Source organism: Marmota monax, unplaced genomic scaffold (genome assembly GCF_021218885.2).
Source record: "Marmota monax isolate L192 unplaced genomic scaffold, Marmota_monax_Labrador192_F-V1.1 WCK01_AAM20220418_F8-fsc00097, whole genome shotgun sequence".
Taxonomy (NCBI): domain Eukaryota; kingdom Metazoa; phylum Chordata; class Mammalia; order Rodentia; family Sciuridae; genus Marmota; species Marmota monax.
The window spans coordinates 6164512-6189578 of record NW_026694162.1 but is presented as its reverse complement, the minus strand read 5'-3'; the positions used below and the strand labels follow the sequence as shown (position 1 = coordinate 6189578).

The following is a 25067-nucleotide window of genomic DNA, read 5'->3' as shown; positions in this document are numbered from 1 at the left end:
CTGAGAAGCTGTTAATAGTAGAATCTATGAGAAGAATAACTATGGAATAAAGGGGAACCAAAGAGTAAAAGAACTTTAAGTTCATTTTTTACACTTTTGAAGTATTTGAAGTTTTTTCACTTAAAAAAAAACTTTACATTTACAAGTTGTCAGTTCAAAAGCCAAAATTCATCACCAAATTACAATTAACACTGAGCTAAAAGAAAAAGTTCAGAAGAAATTAAAATTTGGCCTTTCTGGAAAAACTTGACAAACACCATGATGAAGGCAGGTAGTACTTTTAGACTTCTTTTCTTAGAAACAAGCCATTTGACAATCAGGTCCCTCTCTCCTTACATGCAGCATAATATAGTGGAGACACCTGGGTCTGAACTCAGACTCCAGGGGACCCTCAGCTAGGAGTCAACAACCTGTCGTTCAAGGCCAAATCTGGCTCACCACATGCTTTGTATGACCCATGAATTAGGAATAATTTTCACATTTTTAAGTAATTGAAAAATGTAGAACAATCTTTCCTAACACATGAAAAGTATATAGAATTCAAAGTTCAGTTTCCATGAATAAAGTTTAGTGGAACCCAGCCACACCCACTCGTATGCATGTTGTCTATGTACACTTCCATCCTCTAAGGCAGAATTCAGTTGTTCTGATAGAAACCCAAAGCTTAGAATACTATTTGACCTTCTATAGAAAAAGTTTGCTCAATTTCCATGTCTATAAAACAGGTATCATAATATCCCCAATTCACAAAGAAGTTGTAAAGAGTGAATGTCATAAGTGAAACACTCAGAATTTACTGGGGTTTTTTAAATTATATTTATTTATTTATTTATTTATTTGTCTGTATATTTATTTATTTATTTATTTATTCATTCATGCATGCATGTATGCATGCAGTACTGGGGATTGAACCCAGGGCCTCAGGCATGCTAGGCAAGCACTCTTATGACTGAGATATATCTGCAGCCCTGTTTGGTTTATAATATTTTAAACGTGGAAATCAGCAGGATTTTTGTTTGTTGGTCTTGTTTTTTTAAGCAATTAATGGATGACAGTATGATTCTTTTGGGGGTTGTCTTAGTGGTCTATAAAATAGAGTTGTACCTTAGATGAAGGAAATCTGGGTCTGCCCCTGTTGGTTACCTAATACTTTGGACTGTGGTCGTGATTATCTTTACTTTGACCACTAAAGTCTCCACATGATTATCCCACTCAGGGGTGATGCCTAGTGACCACCTCCTTTTACAGAACCAGTCTTTTAGGGAGATTTGCGTGGCCCCTTCACAGAAGCTGAGTGGGCCTGGTTGTGCAGTCTTCTGCTGCTCCCTCAGCTACACCCTCCTCTTTTTCCAGATAACACAAGCTGATTGTGTCCAGAGCCTTGGAAAGCTGAGTGTTTCCAAGACATCCTCAGGAGGACACGTGGAACAGCCTCAGCATTCAGGCGGTTTCTGCATTATGCTAGTGTGGAAGGGGGAGAACCAAAGCAGCCTGAAGAGTGTAAGAGAAAGTAAGAGCGATGCCAGTCTATGAGGATCAGAGCAGACACGTGTCCCAAGGTGGATTATGCGGCTAACCCTGTATAACTCAATCTCACCGACACTGGCTCCTGACTGATTTTTCCAACAACTTTGCAGGTTACGTATCACTAAACCAATTCTACACAGCCAGGCAAGCCATGTGCCCTAAGTCAGGTCCCAGCCAACAGCAGGGTAGCACTGGAAGGCAAAGGCCCATTTTCTTTCCATTTTACCAGTGGTTCTCAATTTTGAGTGGGCATCAGAATGACCCAGAGGGCTTGTTCCAACATAAATTGCTGACCCTCTACCCACAGTCTCTGATCCAGCAGGTCTGAGCAGAGCTGGAGAATCTGCATATTTAGCAAGTCCTCAAGTGATGCCCATGCTGCTATCTGGGGGCCACACTTTTGCAAACTACTAAATTATAGTCCCAAGCAACTGTTTTTGTTTTTGTTTCTAATTTTATTTATTTATTTATTTATTTATTTATTTATTTATTTATTTATTTATTTATTCATGCAGTACTGGTAAATATAAAGCCCTTATCCAGTCATCAAATTTTCTACCTCCTACTTGCCCCCACCCCAAATCCTACCCAACCACATCTACACAACAGGATATATTATTATTTATTTGAGGGATAAAAAGATTCCATTGTTGTCTTGCAGGGCTGAGGGCAAAACCTTTTGCCGAGGGCCCACAGGCCAGTCTTCATTGGCCCATAACCAGCTGGGGAATTTGGGGCAAGTGATTTCTCCTGTCTGGCCTTATTTTCCTCTCTGAGCAGTGCAAGTCCAAATTAGATGATTTCCAAGAGTCTGTCCTGCAGAACAATAAGGCTAATGCTCTAAGGCCAGCAGAACAGCCACCCTGCCCCCTGCTCACTGTTGATCCCCACAGCTCCTAGAGGGCTTCCTCTCCATAATGACCACACCACTGGGAATTTATTAGGTAGGAATTAAACAGTCACCTGTGAAATGATGGCCACTCCTTTTGGCTGCTCACTCCTATGACAGCTGATTCTAGGTGGTTACATACGCTTGCATATCATTAACGACAGGATGATGAAAAAAAATTCAGACTATACCATCCCTCCTAAATGAAGGGGAGTTTCCCTTTGGTTGTGCTAACATAGATGGCTCCTCACACTGTGTACCTTCTCCAGGCCTCCCCTCTCTCCTGGTTCTTGCCTCTCTAACAGTCTAACTAATGCCAGTCTCTGTAGCTCTGTCTCTTTAAGAAGCTTTGGTCAGGGAAAAGGTGATACATGGTTTCACTTGTGCTATGTTCACTGGGCACTGAAATGACTGGCCTCAGAGTGCTCGGAGTCCACTGCTCTTAGACCAGTGTTGGGCATCTACCACCTGCATGGCTGACGGTCCTGGCGAGGCTGAGGTGATGGTACTAGTCGTCAGGGAGTCAGAGCCTCTGGTGAAGAGGACTGGCTGTGCCCCAAGAGCAGGGCCCCTCTACCTCAGCACCACTGTCTAGGCACCCGTCAGGGAGACCATTCCAGGCAGTGTATGTATGGAGGAGTCTTCCAGCCTTTGCCCTCCAGATGCCAGTAACTCTCTATCCCAACTGTGATGACCTAAAATGTCTACAGACATTGCCAAATGTCCCCTGGGAGTAAAACTCCCCCACTGAGAATCACTTTTCCTAGACAAGAGAGGGTTGTGAACAGAACATTTAAATCCCCCTAACCAGCACACCAACCAGGCCGCCTTTCTCTCTTTTTATTTAGAAACAGAAAGGCTCAAATTAAATTTTTCAAATGACAAAATTCAAAATTATACAAAGCAAAAAGTAAAGATCCCCATGGCCCTCCCAGTCAATTCCTCAGAGATAACTAGTGACGATTTGGTGTTGATTCAGATATTTTATATGTAAATGGAAGCATTCATCAGATGTATACATACATAAACACTTGTTTTACATAAGGAGAATCATATTAGACACACTGCTTGCTTTTTGATACTCATATCATGAATACTTTTCCAGATCACTACATATGAATGTCCTCAACATTTTAAAAATCCTCTGAGTATTATAGTCTCAGGAACTGAACTCTGTTTCTCAGTTGTAAAATAGGAGCAACCATGGCTGTAGGTTCTCGCTAAGATTATGTATTCTCTCTCTCTCTCTCTCTCTCTCTCTCTCTCTCTCTCTCTCTCTCTCTCATAAAAATGCATTTTTAGAGAAGAGTAGAGTAGGAGAATAAGGGCTCAGCAAGTGACAATTATTTAACAATTACTAACTTAGCATTTACTTAGTGTCCAGTTCTATGCTGGACTCTAGAAATATAGCAGTATGTGGGACATAAGTAAGCTTGCTCCCCAAAAGATCTTTCTCCAGCTGTGAAAGCAAATAGTAGATGAGTCTTTAAGATTATTACATGGCAGATGCATAATAAATATTTTTTAACATTTATTTATTTTTTTATTTTTTTTTAGGTGTAGACAAACACAACACAATGCCTTTATTTTTATGTGGTGCTGAGGATCAAACCCAGGTCCTGCCCTTGCTAGGTGAGCACTCTACAGCTGAGCCACAATCCCAGCCCATAATAAATATTTTTTCCTGAGAAAAAAGTTGTTAAATCATAGCAATGTGACAATGCTGAACATAGGCTATTAGGAGAAGGTGAACCAAAAAAGTCTTAGGGTCAAATAGAAAGCTTTCCTCAAATGAGTGGCATACAAAACTGAGAGCTCAATAATGAATTGGATAGGCCACAGGAAGGGGCACAGGACTAAGCTGGGGGACAGAATGTGTAGAGACCCCAGGTCAAGCTGTGAACTAACCATAATATCATACTACGCTCTTTTTTTTTTTAAGTGTAACGTAGGATTTATTGAAGAACAGGAACAGAACTCTTGTAGTTCAAGAGTGACCCATAGCAGGTTTTGTCTGCCTGAGTGTGTTAGTCTAGGAGCTTATATAGTATATGATTCACTGTCATTGGTCCCAACTTATGATAATTAGGGTTTGAAAAAGTACCAATGCTGTTGGCCCAAATTCATGCTAATTAGGGCTTGGAAATGTTATAGGACATTCTTTTTTTAATATTTATTTTTTAGTTTTCAGTGGACACAACATCTTTATTTTATTTTTATGTGGTGCTGAGGATCGAACCCAGCGCCCCACACTTGCCAGGTGAGCGCGCTACCATTTGAGCCATATCCCCAGCCCCCTGTTATAGGACATTCTTAAAGGAACTTCCAATGAGCTAAGAGATGAGAGACCTATAACTCGGTTTCTCAATTAAAACTGTATCTCCCACCATATCATCTAGAAAGTTATACCACCAGTATAAATTTGCATTTAGTACAGTTGGGAAAATATGGTTCTAAGAAAAATGGAACAGAAGAAAAAGGCAGATAACAGAGTCATGAGCATACAAAACCCAGAGAATATTCTACTGAAAAGTTCCTACAGAGTGACTGGCCAGACAGCTGGCATTATCTTAAGTGTTCCCCAGCCTTAGAATCTTGAACCTGAAGGACCTTGGAGGAAGAAGTAGTCCCTCTCCTTTCTCCTCCAGGGAAGTCCAGCTCAGTGATGGTGAGAATGTGGCTCTACCATTCAAAGCTGGAGAAGAGACCACTGGTCAATGCTGGGCTTTCCTTGAGTACAGAGGCCAGACTAATCTATTCTCCAGGTGCTCAATGGGTACTCTGTAAAGATGTGGGCTTTCCAGATCCTTCTCCATTCACATCCCCCCACCTTCCTCAGTGTAAGGGGAAAGCATTCCCTTCTCAATAGAAGAAACCAATCTTTACATGAGTCACATTAAGAAATTGCACAGCATTTGGAAATTTATGCTTTTATCTGAAGCTCTGGCAAGACAAAACACGGCTCCAGGGTCATTTATCTGCCTGCCATTCTTGCCAAAGACGATACAACCCATTCCAAGGAATAGGTTAGTTCCAAATTCATGAAACTGAAGCTCTAAACTGATGGGTTAGATTACTTTTCTTTACTAGGAACATACAGTAATTCAGCTATTTTTTATCTCAGTCCCTTATATTTGCAGTGAATGAGGCTTGGACTGTATAACTAACCCATTTATTTAGTTGTCTTGCAAGCTGCACAGTCATGACTTTGGTTAACTAAATACACTTCAGACATAGCAGCTAGGCAAGTTGTTTGGGAAATCCTAGGAGGAATCACTTCAAAAAGAAATTACCACCTCTCATCATATCGGCCTTTTCCAAGAACTACATAAAATCAAGGTCAGAAGCGATGATAACGGTACCCCATCCCATCTGGTGCTCAATTTCCGTGTGGCTGCCCACTCTTCGGTGTGTGCATCCCAGGGATGGTGACTTGGTTTCCTCCATGGCAGTCTTATGCTCTCCCTACAGGTCTCATGCTACAAAAATTCTATAACTGAACTGAGCCAGAATCCCTCCCTTTGTAACTCCCTCCCACTCATTTCAGAGCTACCATCCGTAGCGAACATCCTCAGTGTCCCCACTACCAACAATGTTCTGAGTACCCAGGCACAGCTCTTGGGTTGGAAGAAGTTTAAAACTCCGTGCACTGCACTGTGTGATCCTGAGCTTGCCCACCCCTCATGGGGTTCTAGCACCCACCACTGCTTTAACACCTGTACATTAACTCACTTGAACTTATTTCAGGACAAAAAAAAAAAAAAAATATGGGCCTTGCTGACAGCAGAATGATGAGCATTCACCTCTAACTTGAAAGAATCATTGCATTATCATGAACTGGGAATTTCTCCTCCTATCTTATCACAGATAGAAAAAATGACTCAGACTAGGCACAGTGGCCCATGCCTGTAATCCCAGTGGCTCAGGAGGCTGAGGCAAGAGGACGGCCAGTTCAAAGTCAGCCTCAGCAACTTAGTGAGGCCCTAAGCAACTTAGTGAGACCCTGCCTCAAAAAAAAAAAAAAAAAAAGAAAAGAAAAGAAAGGTCTGGGGATGTGACTCAGTGGTTAAGTGCCCCTTGGTTCATCACCAGTATGATAGGGAGGGAATGGGGTGGGGGGAGAGAGAGAGAAGAGGAGAGGAGAGGAAGGGGATAGGGGGCTATTTAGCTAAGAAAGAAAGAAAGAGAAAGAAAGAAAGAACTGACTCAGGATTGACCTTGTTGAAAGCAAAACTCATAATTATTAGCATAATCCTGCCAACATTTATGTGGCTTATATCCAAAAAGTGTATCTTCTCCAAGGGTATTGTTTTACAAATAATTTATCTTAGTTGAATCACAAAAAAGAAATGTGACTTAGAATTAGGTATTCTGTGAGTTTCTATTGAGGTTTTTTTTTTTTTTTTTTTTTTTTAATGTTGGCTCCATAACCGTTGCTTCAAAACATCTAAAATAATATTCCTATATCTATACATTATTGCAATGTGTCCAATTTTTTCTACCATGAGGATCCCTTCTTACTATTACAAAAAAGAAAAAGAAAAAGAAACTTTGTGAACTACACCTCTCCCCCACCCCTCCAAAAGTAACCATCATGCTAATGGCTTTCTTGGTGACTATTCTGTAACAAGATCTAAAATGAATTTGGTAATGTCTTTAGATAAAATGTGGAACTCATCAAGCATATTGATATCTGCACACATTTGGAAATCGGAAGTGTAATTATACACGTCTGTGCAAGAAGAGTGTTTACCACACAGATAAAGCCCACATTATACTGTGAAGCTCCACCTAATACCACTGTATCTGCCTGAGATTCCATGTCCGAAGGGAAGAATGTGGCTATTCTCAACCACCCACTTGTCTGTGGTTGACTTGACCTCAGCAGGAAAGAAAGTGACCCTACATTCAGATATCAACATCTGGCTTTGATTCTGAAATGACTGACCCAGAGCGTCTCTGCCTGCCACTTGAATGAAAACTGAAGATCCATTTGCTTCCACTAATTTGCAGCACAGATCACTCGAATTCTTTGGTCCGTCCAGGAAAAGTCCAGAACTCCCTGTTCCCAATGCTTAACAGTTACCAGAAACAAAATAATCAGAATATTCCGTGGCCGAGGTGCAGGCCTACGAGGTTGTCAATTTTACCCATCTATCAAGCCAGACCTTTAGAGGACCATGGATTCTATATTACAGGATTAACTGATAGAACTGTATTTTGGCAATAAGCCCTGCCCCATGCTGAGAGTTGAGGAGAAAGATCTCTGTTCCTGTCAGATGCACCCTGGCACACCCTCTCCTGAGAACCCACAGGGGATAGCAGCTTCAGGCTAAGTGTCAGGGACACCTCTAGTTCACGTTCTTTTCACCTGGCATTAACCTGGGGCTTCGGGCTTCATTCCCTGCTTCAGTTGGTAGGTAATCCTGGGTCGACTCCTGTAAGTGCACAGAAAACTCTTGTACCTGGTTTTTGAGTTGTACCTTTGTTGTGGCTTGATTTAGTGTGCCTCCATTTTCCTTATGTTCAAAGGTTACCATCTATTCATCTTACCACTTGACGGTCACATACGCCTGTAAGTTACCTTTGGATGAATGAGGCAGCAAAGAGAAATTTACAAAAGAATAAATCCAGGTCAGACCATCATGCATTTGATTACAGATCTGAGAATAACTAAGTGCCATTTCAAGTAAATTCCTGCAAGAAAACGGAGCATTTCCTGAAGTGGATTCCAGAGTGAAAGGCATTGATCAACATCCTGGACTCGGAGAGGCAAAGAGAGGGACAGGAGCAGAGAGCAGGCTGAGGACTCATGTGATGGAGGGGGTAAGCCCTGGGCAAATTCAAGGCTGGAATGTCACAGTGGCTTCAGGAGCCTCAGAGGACAATTCTTCATCCAACTGGGGAATCTTCTTGAATTGGCTGACTACATTTGACTTGTTCTACCTTCAGTATCTTTGGGGTTAAAGACAAGCAGGAGCGGCAAGGGCCATCTGCATAGCTCCCACCCTCTTATGAATAGCTCCTCCTGGCCAGGCTGTCAGGCCAGATGCTGCCCAGCCCTCTGGAGAACAAGAAAACTCAGCTCCACCCATTGGTGCTTTTGAGATCAAACAGGCTCCACCCAGGTTCTTAGAGCAGTGGTTTATGTTTCTAAATCCTAACACCATATTCTGTGTAAGTTTTGCACATGTGAGGGCGCATGCATGTGGGCACACGTGTGTTTCCCTCTTCTAGAGACTAAAACAATCCATCTCAAAGTGATGTAGGAGGCCACGTGGAAACAGCAGGCACCATCCACCACTCTGCAGGACACTGGGCCTCACCATTCAGACTTGTATGCTTATTTCATGTGGCCTTAGGCCTCCTGGTCCCCAAGCATGCTCCAAACAAAGACAACTTCAGCTTAAGGTAATGTGTCCCCAGCTCTGCTAGGTTCTGCCTTCACCCCTCAGGCCACCCAGCTGCTCCAGGTCAGAGGGACCTCAAGAACTCATCAGCCTCCAGCACTTACACACACACACACTGAGACAAAAGACCAGGTCAAGCCACCAAGAGCCCAAAGACACACGGACCCTGTCTGGTATTCTTTTTAATAACTGCTTGGCCAGCAATGAAGAACAAGTAGATTTCAAACATCCAAAAGCATCTTTATGCTTTAGCTACCCCTGAGACGTTAGAAGTTCTGGGAGTACCTAGCTTAGCCTTCAAGAATACCTCAGCCAAGTCAGGTCATGGTTGCTCTCCAGAGAAACAGGTACATGGGGTCAAAATTCCCCACTCCCCAAGCACTGCATCAGGTCCCCCCTTGCTGATAAGGATCGTCTCAAGAGGCACCACAAGATGCCCATCAGAAAGAGTCTTCAGAGATAAGTAGGTAAAGAGTGAAATAGCCTGCTAAATAGTAAATTGTATGCACTTCCTATCTCTTAATAAGTATTTCCAAGCTGGGTGTGATGATGCACACCTGTAATCCCAGCTACTTGGGAGGCCAAGGCAGGATGGTCACAAGTTCGAGGCCAGCCTGGGCAACTTAGTGAGACCCTGTCTCAAAATAAAAAAAAAATTAAAAATTAAAAATGGCTGGGGATGGAGTTCAGTGGTAGAGTTTCCCTGGATTCCCTCCCCAACATGCTCACATGAAATTACACACACACACACACACACACATTTTTAAAGAGAGGCATACTATCTGCAGGTCTAATGAGGTAGGGCCCTCATAATAACCTCACCATGCTCCCACCTGGATCTTATACTTACAGCTTCCAGAACTGTGAGAAATACAAGTCTATTATTTGTGAATTACTCAGTCATGGCTTTTTTGTCATAGTAGCCCCCACTGGCCAAAGCATTGTCACACTTCACTTCTATACTGAATGACCACTATCAGAACATATTTTCCATCACATCCTCCCCCTCCTGTCCACCCCCAAACATCTGCTGATCTTTAGAGGCTCCCAGGTCACTTCTAGGATTGTTTTCCTGGCCTTGACCTTCACTCACTAGGGCTAAGTCTCCACTTTGCAAGCTCCTGTCAAGGTACCTCAAATGGCTGATTTTATTTCAGGTGTTTCTCTTCAGGCTACATAAACCACAATCAGCACAGCCCCTACAAGGTGATCCATAAGTAATTGGTTCAATGATTAATGGATCAATTAGCTCACACTCTGACAGGATAAGTAGATACATCCAAAAGTGCTAAGATCCTTCCAAATCTGAGTCTCCAAAACAAAACTTCAGTACTTAATCTTATGTCCCAGCTTTCTTATCTTTATCGTATTTTTTAGATTAGATCAGGAGTTTTAAAGATCCCTCATGTCACAGATGCAATAAATGCCATAACTTCTGTTTTACAGATAAGGAAACTGGATCTCAGAGAAGTTAGGCACTAGCCTTGGTCCACACAGCTATTCAAGGGGAGAGGTGGGAACTGGGCCTGATCTCTCTCACTGCAAAGCCTAGAGCTTTCCATCACACTACGTCTCTGCCCATCCACACTTGGTCACTGGGACAGAGTGAACATTCCACAGATCCTCAGCAATGCACTGCAGCATATCGTACAACTGAGGGTCTCACACAAAACAAAACCCTCCGTTGGGGTATAAGAGGAATGGGGCACACTAGGGGTTTCAGCAGTTTTCTTGGAGAGGCCCTCTCCCTCCTGGGAAAACACTTTAATCTGCTCTATGCTCTCCAAAAAGAAAAATCTAAGCAGCGATATTGATCAATTTTAAAATTCAACTGACATTTTTTTCCCCTATAGGGAATTTACCCAAACCAAATCTGGTTCATTAAGACTCAACAAATACAATATAATTAATTCAGGGGCTGTTCTACCTAGCAGGTGGAAGAGCAGCAAAGAGTTTTATTTTCCCCATTTTTGTATAAAACTAACTCCACATTTCATGAGTTTGGGGAAAGGTAATAAACATGTATTTAAAATGGATTTGATCCTGCTGAAAGAACCTCTTAAACACAGCAATAGAAAGCCACAGTGCCCCATAATTGCAAGGTGGATTTTATACGTTCATGAGTCTCTATTACTCCATTCAAAGGGTGGAACACAACCCAGAATGGCTTTTTTTCTAGAAACACAGGGTCCTGGGAGCTCACTGAGAAGCCACAGCAGAACACTCACAGGGCCACCCCAGCACCCTGCACCCCAGTCCATGGTGAGGAAGTGGAGCCTATGCGGTTGGGCCTGGCAGAGTTGACTGAGGCAGAAAAAAAATGCAGGTGGCCTTTTGCAAACATAATCACATTAGTATCTACAAATGCCCTAAAAAATAGGAGCCAATAGACCCACTCTACAGATGAGAAAGTAAAGGTTAGATGAAGCAAACTACTCAAATGTAGGCAAGCTAATGCAACTGTTTAAATTTGACTTAAGCCCTTTAAACACCTGCTCTTTCCTCTCCAATTCGCAGTGTCCCACAGGACCCCATGAGAAGAGAAATTACTTCCTACTGTGCCTACTATTTGCTGTTTATCCTAAGCCTCCCTGTATAACGCCCTCCTCTTCTTGGCCAAAAGGCGCACTTAATTCTACTGGTTTCATTGAAGTTATATTCACACCTCATTGGTAAAACTATAACCTTTGAAATAAGAGCTTCAAAGTTTTCATCTTTCCTTCGTAAGAAAACATACACAGAAACCTATGGGGCCTGAATTGAACTAACATAGATGGCAAGGGTCTCAGGAACCATTTAGTTCACTCCCTTTATTTCAAAGATGGACAGACTGAGTTCAGGAAAGTCCATGTGATGTGCCCAAAGTTACCCATTTTCACAGTGGCAGAGCCATATCCCACTTGGGCCATCTTTCTGGGATACATCTCTCCAGGCCCAGGGGTAGATGGACCTGTCAGTATGTTAAAAATGTTTAAAAAAGCAGTCCCAACAGCAGAGCAAATGAAGACAACATAAATGTCCATCAATGGGGGATAATTAGATAAACCATGGCATATTATGAAAATGACATAATAGCTGTCAGTCACATCTATAAGTATCTAAAGAGAAAGCACCAAAAAACAATATTAGGTGAACTAAACAGGTTAGGGAAAGAAATATTATCTTCTACTGTAAAATGTATAATTTAGTGTAATGTACGTGGCCACACACTTATAGCATAAAAGTATCAAAACACGGATCAATGATTTGGTCATCTTTAGAAAAAAATAAAATGGAAAGGGACCCAGAGAACATGCATGGGATTTCAATCTTGGGCTTTATTTCTCAAAAATAAGCAAACAGGCAAAAATCAGACAAAGATCAAAAAGGAATGTTTTAACTTGATCTGACATCAAAGCAGACAGTCTAAGTGAAAGCCAGTGCACACCAATATTTGAATGAAAAGTTTTCTATTTCTTTTCTGCTAGAATCGAGTCAGAACATTTACAAGTCAGTACTCCACAAACATTTTTTTAAATGGTAACTATTTTAGTGTCAGGATCAAGACACAAAGGGAATGGCAGTGGGGAAGAGCCAAATCGGGCTGGCACGGGAGGCAGTCTGGAGCAGGGTGTAGGTGAACAAGAAGAGCTGGTGTAGGAAATGCATCTCTGTTATAGGGAAAAAGAGTCTATAACAGGAGACACCAACCCTGCCAAATGTGAGGGAGTCAAGAGAAAATGATTAAGATGTGCCCCACAAACCAGGCCAGCTGCCTCTGAAAATTAGGGATCAGAGAAGGTGGATGGATCCTTAAAAAAACAAATTTTTTTCAAGGTCCTAAGAATGCGAATCAGAGGCTCTTTGCAGGGTGAGGTTTAATTCCACATCGGAGAAATGGTACAGACTCAACATTTCTATCAAGCTTATAATATAAATTTTCACATTCATCTAAAGAAAAAAATACCTAAAGAACAATTCTAGAAATCAGGAATTCTGACCCCACCCCACCCCCACTTGTAAACCTTGGCAAAACACCAATGCTGCAGTAATCCGAGGGCTCTGGTTCTGGAAACGCAGGTAGAACAGGGGAAGAACTTTCTCCTTTTGAGTTGTAGGATTTCTACCTTCAAACAGTTCTGGGCTTTGGTCAGGATTTGAGCTTGTCAAGATGCCAGTATAATAGACTGGAAGTCAAAGGGCCAGAGTTTTCTTCTTTTCTTCTATTCAAGTGAACAGCATGAGGAACAGGGGTCCCGGGCAACACAGGCTTTATTTTAATCTGGAGATCAATTTACACCCGCTCCTATTCTGCTCTGAAGATCCCTGGCCTCAGCTGAGGGTTAGCTGCAGATGGGCTGCCCGAGAAGAATTAGAATTCACTCCAGAAGAAAAAAAATCTATCATCCTTAAAGCCTATGGCTGCACACTTTCTCTAAAATCCTCATTTATGCCACTTTAAAGGAACCCTGTTTCGCATCAGTTCTCTGAGTAACGTCTGCAGGCAGGTCTCCTCACGTGGCTAGAGGGGAATATAACACCCAAACACACTCCTTCCCAAGTGGATCAGGGCTACATCAGAGAAGCTCAGCTCATTTGCATTCTATCACTTTGGGACATCGTCATGTAATCAGAATTTCATCCTAAAGTGAGGTGGTGATTATATATATAACATTACCTTTTATGTAGAAATATATATATATATATATATATATGTCTTTATGTATACATATATAAATTGCCCCAAATACAACAACAGTAGCAGCAAAACGCTTTTATCTAGGCAAAAAAAAAAAAATACTGTGGCTTAGCTTTGATTTTATTTTTCAAAAAGGACTAGGAAGGACTAGTAAGGAGCTCTGAAGTAACTTATTAAAATCCATTTTGCATTTTGTTCATCCCCAAATGAATCCCCAGAGCAATACATTTGTGTTGGGGGGGGGGGGTACGAGGGATTGAACTCAGGGGCACTTGACCACTGAGCCACATCCCCAGCCCTATTTTGTATTTTATTTAGAGAAAGGGTCTCACTGAGACGCTTAAGGCCTCAGTTGCTGAGGCTGGCTTTGAATGTGCAATCCTCTTGCCTCAGCCTCCCAAGCTGCTGGGATTACAGGTGTGTGCCACAGTGCCCATATTTTATTTTATTTTTTTTATGGTTCAATAAATTCTATCTCCTCCACCCAGGTCTTTTGAATAACCTTCCTCATCAAGCCCCCTCCCTGAGAGGAAGAAGAAAGAAAGGGACACCACCTCGTAATTTCACCAAGGGTGATCGTGATCAGCACAGTTAGTTGTGCAGCACCACAGAGCCTGGTCCACAGACTAGAGGCCCAGAATGCCCAGGCCACAGTGAAGCCAAACAACACACCATCGCAGCTACAGGCTGTGTCACCTGTAGGAACACTTGACACCTCAGGGCTTTCTCAGTTACCCAGACTCACTGCCCTCATGCCCACCGTGCTCACTCTTGCTCCCTACCACCACCAGCCCCAGGGCTTACACACACTCCATTCCTGTGCAAGACAGTGGGTGGATATCTTGGGATGGGTAACTAGGAGTGTCCCGGAGAGGGGTCTTCCTCACTGCTGTGCCGTTATCCAGCACAGTGGGCTTCAACATGGAGCATGGGATAACTATTTATGGGGTGACTGTATAAATGCATCAAGAGCCTGAACTCCAAAACTGGCTGGTGGCGCATACCTGTAATCCCAGCAGCTGGGGAAGCTGAGACAAGAGGATCGAAAGTTCAAAGCCAGCCTCAGCAATTCAGTGAGGCACCTAAGCAACTCAGTGAGACCCTGTCTCTAAATAAAATACAAAACAGGGCTGGGGAGATGGCTTCACTGATGGCTGGGGAGATGGCTCAGTGGTCGAGTGCCCCTGAGTTCAATCCCCGGTAGCAAGAAAGAAAAGGAGCCAGAACCTCTTCAGCTCTGATAACAGGAAACAGGGGAGCAGCACCACAGTGGCCCACCTAGAGCAGAACAGGCCAGCGCCAATTCAGCCCGAAGAGATTCAGAGCATCCCAATGCTGAGGCCACTAAAAGGAAAAAAAGGAGAAAGAACTAAAACCTGTGTGGAAAGGGAGAGGCAGAAATGAAAAGCATCCACTACTTGCTAAATCAGCACTTGCCAATCACTCGCTACACAAATTAATGCTGCACAAATTAACTAATTTAATCTTCTCGGTGCTATTACTTAAAGTACTCTTACAATTTCGTTTCCAGGTAGGGAGACTTAGAATCAGAGAAGTTAAACTACTTGCCCAGAATCACACAGCTAGGAACTGGCAGTCATGTTCTATACTGAGAGAGAATCTGATTCCGAACTGCAAGATCTCAGACTGCATTTACCAAAATGTACCCTGCAGAATACACTATCTCCTCTGGGTAACTGGGAATTGTATCATGAATCCGTAAAAACGAAAGCAGGTGGTGAAAGGCAAAGTTAAAAAATGGTAAGTTAATTGAATTTTTTCTTCTTATTTATTTATTTATTTATTTGTTACCAGGAATTGAACCCAGGGTTGCTTAACCACTGAGCCACATCTCCAGCCCTTTTTATTTTGAGACAGGGTCTCTTTAAGTGGCTTAGAGCTTCACTATGTTGCTGAAGCTGGTCTCAAACTTGCAATCCACCTGCCTCAGCCTCGGGAATTGCTGGGATAACAGGCGTGCATCACCACACCTGGCTTAAGTGAACATTTTTACTGAAAACTTTTTTTTTTCAGAGTTTTGAGACTGCTAATGACCATGAGGAATCTGCAAGAGATGACATGAGTGTTCCACACTAGGGACGGGGATGAGATCCCACTTTGAGAAGCAATGCCCTGGTCTGAGCTCCTGGGTTGGCCTGGGGTCAGTGGAGGGAGCATGTGACTAACAGGCCAATGCAGCAGAGGATCTGGAAAACTCTGCAGCCACTCAGAACTCTGTACCTCGGCCCTCCTCCTGCAGAGTCCAGTCCTGGGCCTCCCCTGCTCCTACCTGTGCAAGACAGGAAAGGCCTCTGCAGTGGCCCAGGGCTCCCCCCAGCTGTGCCCACCTGCTGCTTTCAGCAGGGCGTCTTTCTTGGTGGACTTCACAAAGAAAATTTCTCATCTGAGTTATTAATTCTTCCCTTCAATTCTGAACTGCTGTCCATCCCTTCTGCAGGGAGATTTGGCATTAAATCATTACAAAAAGAAAAAAAAAAAAAAAGATATACTTCCTTATCCTAATCTCAGAAAGAATTCGTATTTGAAAGCCTGAAGTTGATGGCTATTATATTTCACGGACAGAGCATTAATGATTCGTTTCAAGATAACAAGTTAAAGAAATTGGAGCCTCATTTTAGAGGCCAGGTAAGGCACTTTTCTTCTAACTGCTTTTGAGTCGATTACATGATGATAAGTGCAGGCTCCAGAAAACCCTGTTGTGCAAAGTTCAGTAAATATCTTTAAGCAGAGAGAGCAATTACAGCCCAGCAACTACTTCTTGAGTATTTTAAGTCTTCTAACTATTCACACGAACATCTAAGATAATCAGAGGCCACAGGGGCATTTCAAAGGTCAAGCTAGAAAGCTGGGTTCAAAATTCTGACTACCTGTGACAGCCAGAGCCCAGGGTTCTATGGCAATGGATGATGACTTGAAGAAGTTATGTATGCAAGAGTCCTACAGGAGTAACATCAATTAGCAAGTATGTCTGAGGTTCCTAATCACCAAACAAAATCCCCCAAAATATTGCCTTCCTTATGTCACTCATCTGCTTAAGAACTTTCTATGGCTCCCTGTTGCTGAGAAAACAAAGTTTAAATTTGGTAGAATGGTATGGAATGACCTCCATAATCTATCTCCAATCACTTTATGACTGCAATGCACTAAAATGCCCCATGCTGGGTCCTCCTTCTCCACCCACCTGCCCACCCCACTGCAGACCACCTCTGTCACAGAAGCCTCTTCCACCCCCTTCTAGCCCATATTTGTCCTCTGGAACTCTGAAAGTGCTTTTCAACAAGTTCTATTCCTACAAAGAATAAGATCCCCACCACAAACCCACTACATTTGTGTCTCTTTTCAGTTCAGGAGTGAAAAGGACTTCTCTCTGCTGCTGACAACTTGCACTGGATCTCAGCAATTCTCCTATTTTCTGGAAGATGAAATGCTCTGCATCTTCCACGCCTATGGTTTATATTTCACCCAGTCGTGTCAGCCCTGATAGAGTGACCTCCCATTTTTATTGAGCAGCCCACAGTGTAATGGATGACATCTGCTGGGGCTGATATTTTAAGTGAAGGCTATTCTCAGCTCGGCCTGCTCTCCCCAGGGCTCTGTATAGAAATAGCCAACAGCGGCTACACCTCAGATACAAAGTGGGGCTACTCACGAAGGCCCTCTACCAACCCCATAAAGCCATGAGATTTTTCTGGAAGGATTCATCTGAGCAGACCCAGTTTTTAAGCCTGCAAGCTCAGAAAAGCAAGCAGGGGATAGGCCATCAGTTCTAGGAGAGAAAAATCCTTGTTTGCATCTTTTTCCTAAGCGATTTTAAATATCGGGTTGTTTTGGGTACTTAAAGTTTCTGTGTGACCCCCTGTGCCAACAGAAGTAATCATTTGTACTCCCAGTAATGAAATGATACCCACCTTTCATGTACTCCCTTCTCCTATGTACATTAGAAAAAAATAAAAATGTCTGTCCTGGTAGGGGTTTTATACTTGTTTGCAACCCGGGGAGAAGAGTACATCTGACAGCTATTTGATCCTTGTAGGACAAGAACCTATTTCTGGTTCTTAACTTAAAAAAAAAAAAAAAAAATCAGTTCACTGTAACCATCAGTCGAGTTGCCTTTGTGAGCAAAAGCCTGCTAGGGACATCTGCAGAAGGGCTCATTTATCAGACAAGGACAGGGAATTTGGAATTTGTGGCTCAGCATCTATGAATATTCTTCAAAAACCAAGTTTTATCCTTTTAAAGAAACTTCTCCAATTTTGATCATTTTTCATGGGAAATCCCTAAACTAAATTACTAATACCTTCATACACATCAGGGTGAATAATTGAGATGTTTCAGTCATGGTTAGATCTGGAAAGCCGTGAGGCCTGGCAGCCCAGGGCATGGAGAACCCAGACAGCCTAGAAAAAAAATAGTCTTCCTGTACACCCACCTTCACACCCCTAGAGTCCCCACCTGCCGAGACCCATGCTGCTTCTCCCACCCATTAACATATCCCACCCACTGCAACCGACCTGCTCCTCTCTCCCTGCTCCTCCTTGCTGAGCTCCCCTGGGGTAGGCACCTCAGCTTCTTTGCTCTCTCCTCAGTATCTTGGTGGCTTGTACAACCAGGATGAGCTCAGTAAAGATTTGAGAGGGATAGGATGGTTGAATGCATGCATGAATGCACAAACTATTGCACTCTTTCAAGGCATAAGTCAAAAGCATGTATGAAAAATTTAATACTAGTTCTGTTGATAGGAAATCCAGAGTCCAGAGTGAGTGGTCAATTAAAGTGACAAAGCAGAGGGCAGAAAAGGGCACTCCACACTAATGACATATCAATACCTCCCTTCAAAGTGACCGTGCTGTCCCATTTAGTACTCAAGCCATGCACTAAAGCTGATTCTCAGAAGCATGGGCCCTCGGAGACACAGGAGGCAATATCTTCCTCTGAGTCTCAGCGTCACGGCAGGAATGTACTTCAAGTGCAACCTACCATCATTTTCAGCAGCAGGGTCTGTGTCAAGAGCAGCCCCACGTGGAACGATGGGAGCAGGGACCTGATTCATGGCAGGTCCTTGTTGTGTCTTAAATAACTCACATGAGGATGTGGTTAGTGATTTACAACAGCCATCAAGCTACTATTCTATGCCTGCTGGGGTGTATGGAAAGAGCCCTCTGAGGACCCAGTGAAACCCAAATGGTCAGTCAATGCAGAAACAGATTTCTATTTAGGAACCATGAAGTAGGTACTTAACAAATGAAGTATCAGTGTCCTTCAAAACCTCCAGGATCAACGTTTTCCTTAGAAAATTTCATTTTTATGGCTCATGTGAATTGAAGAACATTTCTAGGAATGGGTTCTGTGGCTAAAAGCACTAGATTCAGCCCACAATTCACCAGCTCAGTCTGATAATCAGTCCACTATTTTTGTTATTCTAAACAAAACTAATCAATGATTGTACTGGTCAATTCAATTTAAAAAAACTGTCTAAATTTGTCCTAGACATAACCTTAAATAACCACCTTGATAAAATAATTGTTATTACCCTACTCAATTCGGTCCCCCAAATCAATAAAAACAAGACAGCTAGCTGGCCTTTGTGAGCATTAACTCAGCACACGAGGAAGGAAAAGACAGTATTTCTCATAGACTATACACAGCAAGACATGTTGCATTCCTTACCTTGGTCAAAGGGCTTGTTGGGATTCCAGTTTCTGAAATAATCATCCTAAAAGGAAAAAATAGAAAACGAAGGTCAGGTTTCAGGAAGCTTCTCACACAACTGCATAAACACTTGTCCTTCTCCCCATTTTCCAAAACACAAAGGAAAACACAACTTGGAAGTCTTTCCCTAAATAGGCATTAATGTCCAATCAAAAATACCAATTTACTTTTCAAATTTTTATATTTTATACTGTATGCATTAAACACTTAAAATACCAAAAACATTCCAGTCCAAAATGGAAACAGCACTGCTCTTCTTGGTTTGACACATAAACCCAGACACCTTCTATGATCGAGGTGCATTTGCTATCAAGTATACCACAGGTGCTGCCTGGCTGCTCTCACTTATGATTAAGCCTCTGGGTTTTTAACAGCTGATAATTCAACTGTCAACATTTCTTTTACATAGAGGCATGTATCTTGCAGTGCAGTTTCAGCTTTCCAACACTCACAAAACCTACACAGAGGGCCATTCAAACGTTAGAATTAAGCAAAGCACACATTCAGCTTAATACCATCTGTTCTGGGCATGCAAGGATGGAAAAATGAAAGGCCAGTCAATCTAGTCTATTCATAACCACGTCTGTCTTGCACATAGTTTGCATCGATTTATTCTCCAAGGCTGGGCACTTTGTTACTTTGAAATTGTAAGAGCTAGGTCACTCACTGCTTCAGAGTTATATTAATCCCTTATCCACATTTTTTTTTTTGGTACTGGGGATTGAACTCAGGGGCACTCGACAACTGAGCCACATCCCCAACCCTATTTTGTATTTTATTTAGAGATAGGGTCCCACTGAATTGCTTAGGGCCTTGCTAAGTTAATGAGGTTGGCTTAGAACTCCAGATCCTCCTGCCTCAGTTTCCTGAGCCACTGGAATTATAGGTGTGCGCCGCTGCACCCGGCTTCTTCCCCACTTCTAATAACCCTTCCCTTCAGATAGCCACTCAACTTGGTCCTTCCCCTCCACACTTCTTGGCCCCACTGTTCCCCAGTACATCACTGTCAACAAAACTGAATAGTTTGCCAGAAGAAGAGATGTCACTCCTTCCTATCGACCTCAGACTGTATCTAAGGCCTCGGCCACTTTCTAGTTAATATCCAGCTTATTTGCTCTGTTTTTGGCAGATGCCTTGCATGCTGCAGATACTTTCAAAAAGATTTTCAAAATAAGGCCTCAATTTCTCTTCCGGAGAAGTTAATTTACATCAAAGTACACAATTAGTTTAAATTATTGTCCAGACTGTCTCCTGCTGCAGTTTATCTCCAACAAAATCTCCTGTGAATTTTATCAGCCTCTGTGTTGTTCAATTACCTGGCTTTATTAGATCCTTGTTGAGTTCACCTAAGCCTTTAAATAGATTTTAGGAAACTGGATTTAGAGTAAAATCAGAACATATTGCTTCTTGGCCAGTGACTCCATCTTCCAGAGCATGAATAAACATGAACGGGTTCCTCTGGATCCTGGAGATGCAGCATTAAACTATTTTTAACTCCAAGGAATTGGCCCACTTTGTTCTGGCTTTAATTTTCTGGCATAACTGACCTCCTCACCCAACTGGTTAGGGAGTCTCCAAGATCTACACCATGAAATATCACTGAGAAAGTTTAAAACAATCTCTCTTCAATATCTCCCTCCACTTTTTATTTCTTTTTATTTTGAAATTCTGCTAAAACTTGGACAACCAGTATTAAATTATTATTTTAACTTAAGGACTGAATGGTGGGTAAGAAATTTAGAACCTGATGTCTCGGTCTGACGCCAGTGTACTCTTACCTGACACAACCCTCTTACCAATGGATGGTGCTGTTCACCAGGGTAAGAGAAGAAAGAACTCAAAATGAACTTGTTCTTACCACCGGAGGGAAAAAAGTAACACACTGTCCATCCTTCCAACTGCAGTTTATCAATGCTCTGTCAAACACACAGGGGACAGTGCCATGTCCAATGGCAATGTGACAGCTTATGAAACCTTTTCTACTTGAGTATGCTGTGCTGATACATAGAAGCCCTTGGAAGCTTGGGATATGTGTCTGACAGGGAAGGGCTGGAGCCAAAGACCAGTCCCTCTGCTTCAATTTCACATGTCACATTCTCTTTGATGTCAAAGAAAGGTTGGAGCAAGTCTCAAGAACTGAATATTCTCTAATCATCCCAACACACTCCATAACTGGGAGGAAATATTCTTCTGGACCTTGTCACTTTCCCAGGTTAACTACGATTGTCATTTTATATATTTCTTGGGGAAAACCATGGTTTTAAATGTATACCCTCTTAAAGCAGATATTTGCATTCGAATATTTAAAACCTACTGCAAATGTACTAACACTGCCTAATTACTGTCAAAATGTGAAAGAACACCTTGAGTAAAAACTCATTATGCAAAATAAGCCCTTCAAACAGTCCCTTGCCCAGCAAGGCCAAACAGGGAAGGAAACTTATTTCCTACATCTGATTGCTTCTGCTCTGCCTCAGGAAAGGAGATTGCCAAAGCAAAAACCAATGAGCCAGAAGCGGGTGAAATCTTGGGTGTCACGGCTTTGGCTGCAGCTGATAGAAAAGCCCCATCAGGGGTCAAGATCTTGAGTACGTGTAAATATTCTACGCACCAGAGCCCACTTGGGGGATGGTCAATGACCATGGGGGAGGGGACTCTGCAGTCACTGCTGCTGTCAAGGTCACAGTATAAGCCATTGAGGCACACGTGATCACCCTTCCACACACACCAGCCACACAGTAAGTTCACACAGGCTGGGGCTGCTTAGATGAATTCCATGAGTCTGGGAGAATTGCTGGTAAGGCAACATCAAACCTATGTGCAAAAACCTTAAAATAACAGAAGGCATCTCCCAGAGTTTCACCTCCTGACAATTTGCTAATCCTTGTGCCCTGCCTAAAAATGGAGTCTCCCAGGACATAAAGACAGTTGTATGTGGTCTTGAACCAATGCTCTACCAATACCACAGCTAGTCACTTCTCCAGGGCCTATGACCCAGGAGACATAAGCCAAGCTTTTATCTTACTTTCTAACTTAGTTAAAATATACAGGATATATGTGCTATTGCCAGTTCTTTTGTTTCCACCCCCGGAGACAGTGTGCTTATTCCCACACACCTAACACTACATTATCTGAAAGTGTGTTCTTGTAGCCTGGACCTCAAAGTCTAGTCCAGATGTCAGCAAGGTCCAGGACTTTAAGAGCTCTTATCTCTGACCTCCCTCATGGCCCATGAAAGTTGCAGCCTATTGAAATTCAGACTTTGGTGAAAGGCGTATTGGGTAGATGAAACTTGTCAGATGAAATGTGTCTGAGTTGGCCTCTTGACTGGTAATTTTATCATCTAGTGATGAAGCTTTTTTTTTTTTTAAAGAGACATGCAGGGACCACAGCAACAGTTAACTAAAACATAAACCTTACTAGAAAGATGCATATCTAAATATAGCCATTTATTAAATTGAATAACTCCCATTAATGTATTATACTGGTTTAGCGATGAAGGATGGCAGTGTTACTCCCCATGTATATTTTATGGTCCATGTTGCAGAACATAATTGTGTCAGGCCTCCACTGGACAAAGTGGAGAACAGTTTGTTCTAAATTCTAACTAACCCATAGGAGGAAAGGCCGATTCCATTCCACTAGAACATTTTATAATTGAAAGTCATCCAACTCTTTTTTTTTTTAGGGACTGTTAAAAATACAGAAGAATCTATTAATTTAAACAGAGACTCAAACTTGAGCACACTGATGGATGTCCAAAATAATGAAGTATTCCAGGGCAGCAGGAAAATAATCCTAAAAAGTCAGCACAAAGATCATAGCAAGAAAGTGCTGAATCATTACAAGTCTAGGTAAGGATGAAGGAAGGAGGTAGAGTTAAGGGTAGAAGAATTAGAAGCTGGTAGTGACTCTTGCTACTATTATTTTGTTACCCTCTACAGCTGATTGACATAGATAAAACAATATTTCTCCATTCATCTCACTAACTAAAATCACATTATTATAAGGATGGAGCTTACAAAATTTTTGGCTCCCAGTAGCTGGTGCAAAGGAATTAACTCTGGGTTTTCAACTACTTTTGAGAGATTCTGTTCTGATCAGCATCCATGAGAAAGAAAAAAAAATATGTATACATATATGTGTGTATACATATATATACTGCATATATAACCCTACAAATTACATATAATAGATATTAGTAAAGATATGTCTACTAATAGTTAATAGGAGTAGCGTAGATGATGTAACACACAGAGTTGGCTTTCTGTATCCGTAGATTCAACTGATGAGGATCAAAATTATTTGAAAGAAAAATGTGTCTGCCTTGAACATATATAGGCTTTTTTTGGTTATTATTCCTTAACTAATATAGTTTAACAACTATATCCTTAGTTTTACATTTTCATAATACATTTATATTGTATTAGGTGAGTCATCTCAAGATGATTTAAAGTATATGGGGAGGATGGAGCAGGTTACATGCAAATGCTACACTATTTTATATAAGGGACTTGAGAATCTGCAGATATTGGTATCCTCAGGGGTCCTGGAACCAATATCCCAAAGATATTAAGGGATGACTGTACATGCCAAGAACATCCCATTCTATAATGCATCTTCTGATGTAATCTTTAAGTCTGCCTAACACGAAATGATACCAAAATACTCCTGCTATAATATGGGTACTTAAGTCTTTTGATCAGGGATAATCATAAGCAATGGGAAAGTCTATGGTTACAGCCCATTTAGAATGGGAATGTGAATTTCCTTTCCCTGTGCCAAGCCCAAAAATGGCTGATGTAATTTAGCTCAAATATTCCCCAGGGATTTGGCTTTCAAGCGGCGCCTATTTCAGCTCCAAAGAACGTCAAAGCCAACTCTGAGGAAGAGCTGGGGGGCAGAAACAAACACAAGCCACTCTGGAAACCCAACTGCTTTGGCTGCTGATTATGAGGATGAGGGTATAATTTATTATATACCACAGCTTCAGATGCCACAGATCAAAGGCATTTAGCTCACATGAAACAGATAATTTCTCCCTCATACATATTTTAGCTAAACCGTTTGAACCCTGCAGTTCCATCAGAAGATTACCTGAGATAATACAAATTACCAGCCTAGAAAGTGAATGGGAGCTGGGGTGAGCCACACAGCCCTGAACAGAAGGAAGCCAGGTACAGCAAGGCATGGCAGCCACTGTGGGGTCACCTGTGGGCCCACTGCAAGGAAATACCAACAGGAGAAGCCCTGCGCTACAAGGTCAAGGGGACTAAGGCCAGGTCTGCAGATCCCAGATGAAGGCTGACTTTGCTACACAAAACTCAAAACTTTCAGAAAGAAATCAATTAAGGGACTGTAGCCAAATTGTTCTCAAGGGGATTCAGGGCAAACTAGTTCATTTTTCAAACTGCTTGACTGGGGGAAAAAAGAATATGGGATGGGTGGTGGGTGAGAGGAATATCCCTACAATGATAACAGAAGTCACTAGAAAAGTGATATTTTCAGACAATGCTATGTAAGGGTACCCACTATATAATGCAATGTTTCCTTGTCATTTAATTTTTGTGCAATGGAAATCCCTGCTAATCAAGCTACTGTGAGGTACAAAACACTTTGTTCACTGAAAAAGAAGTTAGTTACCCATACAGTCACCTTACCTCTGAGCTACATCCATTCACATCTCTGGACAAGCAGTGTGCTCTCTGTGTACTTCAGGCAGGCCTGTCCCTCCCTGTCCCTGAAGAAGAGCCCCAGTGGGAATTCTTCTGAATGAAACAGCCCAGTCACCTGGCCCAGCTTGGACAGTGATTTGAGGACTCTCAGACACCAC

At 42.2% G+C, this 25067-nt stretch overlaps 1 protein-coding gene across 1 annotated transcript in view; it reads right to left on the bottom strand.

Annotated features, from left to right (window-relative positions):
- The window catches only part of Spock1 (SPARC (osteonectin), cwcv and kazal like domains proteoglycan 1), a 515785-nt gene that overhangs the window by 260376 nt on the left and 230342 nt on the right, over positions 1-25067 (bottom strand). The window contains exon 3 of the mRNA XM_046465855.2: positions 19193-19238. Within this exon, the coding sequence (XP_046321811.1) occupies positions 19193-19238 (46 nt within the window). The remainder of the gene's footprint in view (positions 1-19192; positions 19239-25067) is intronic.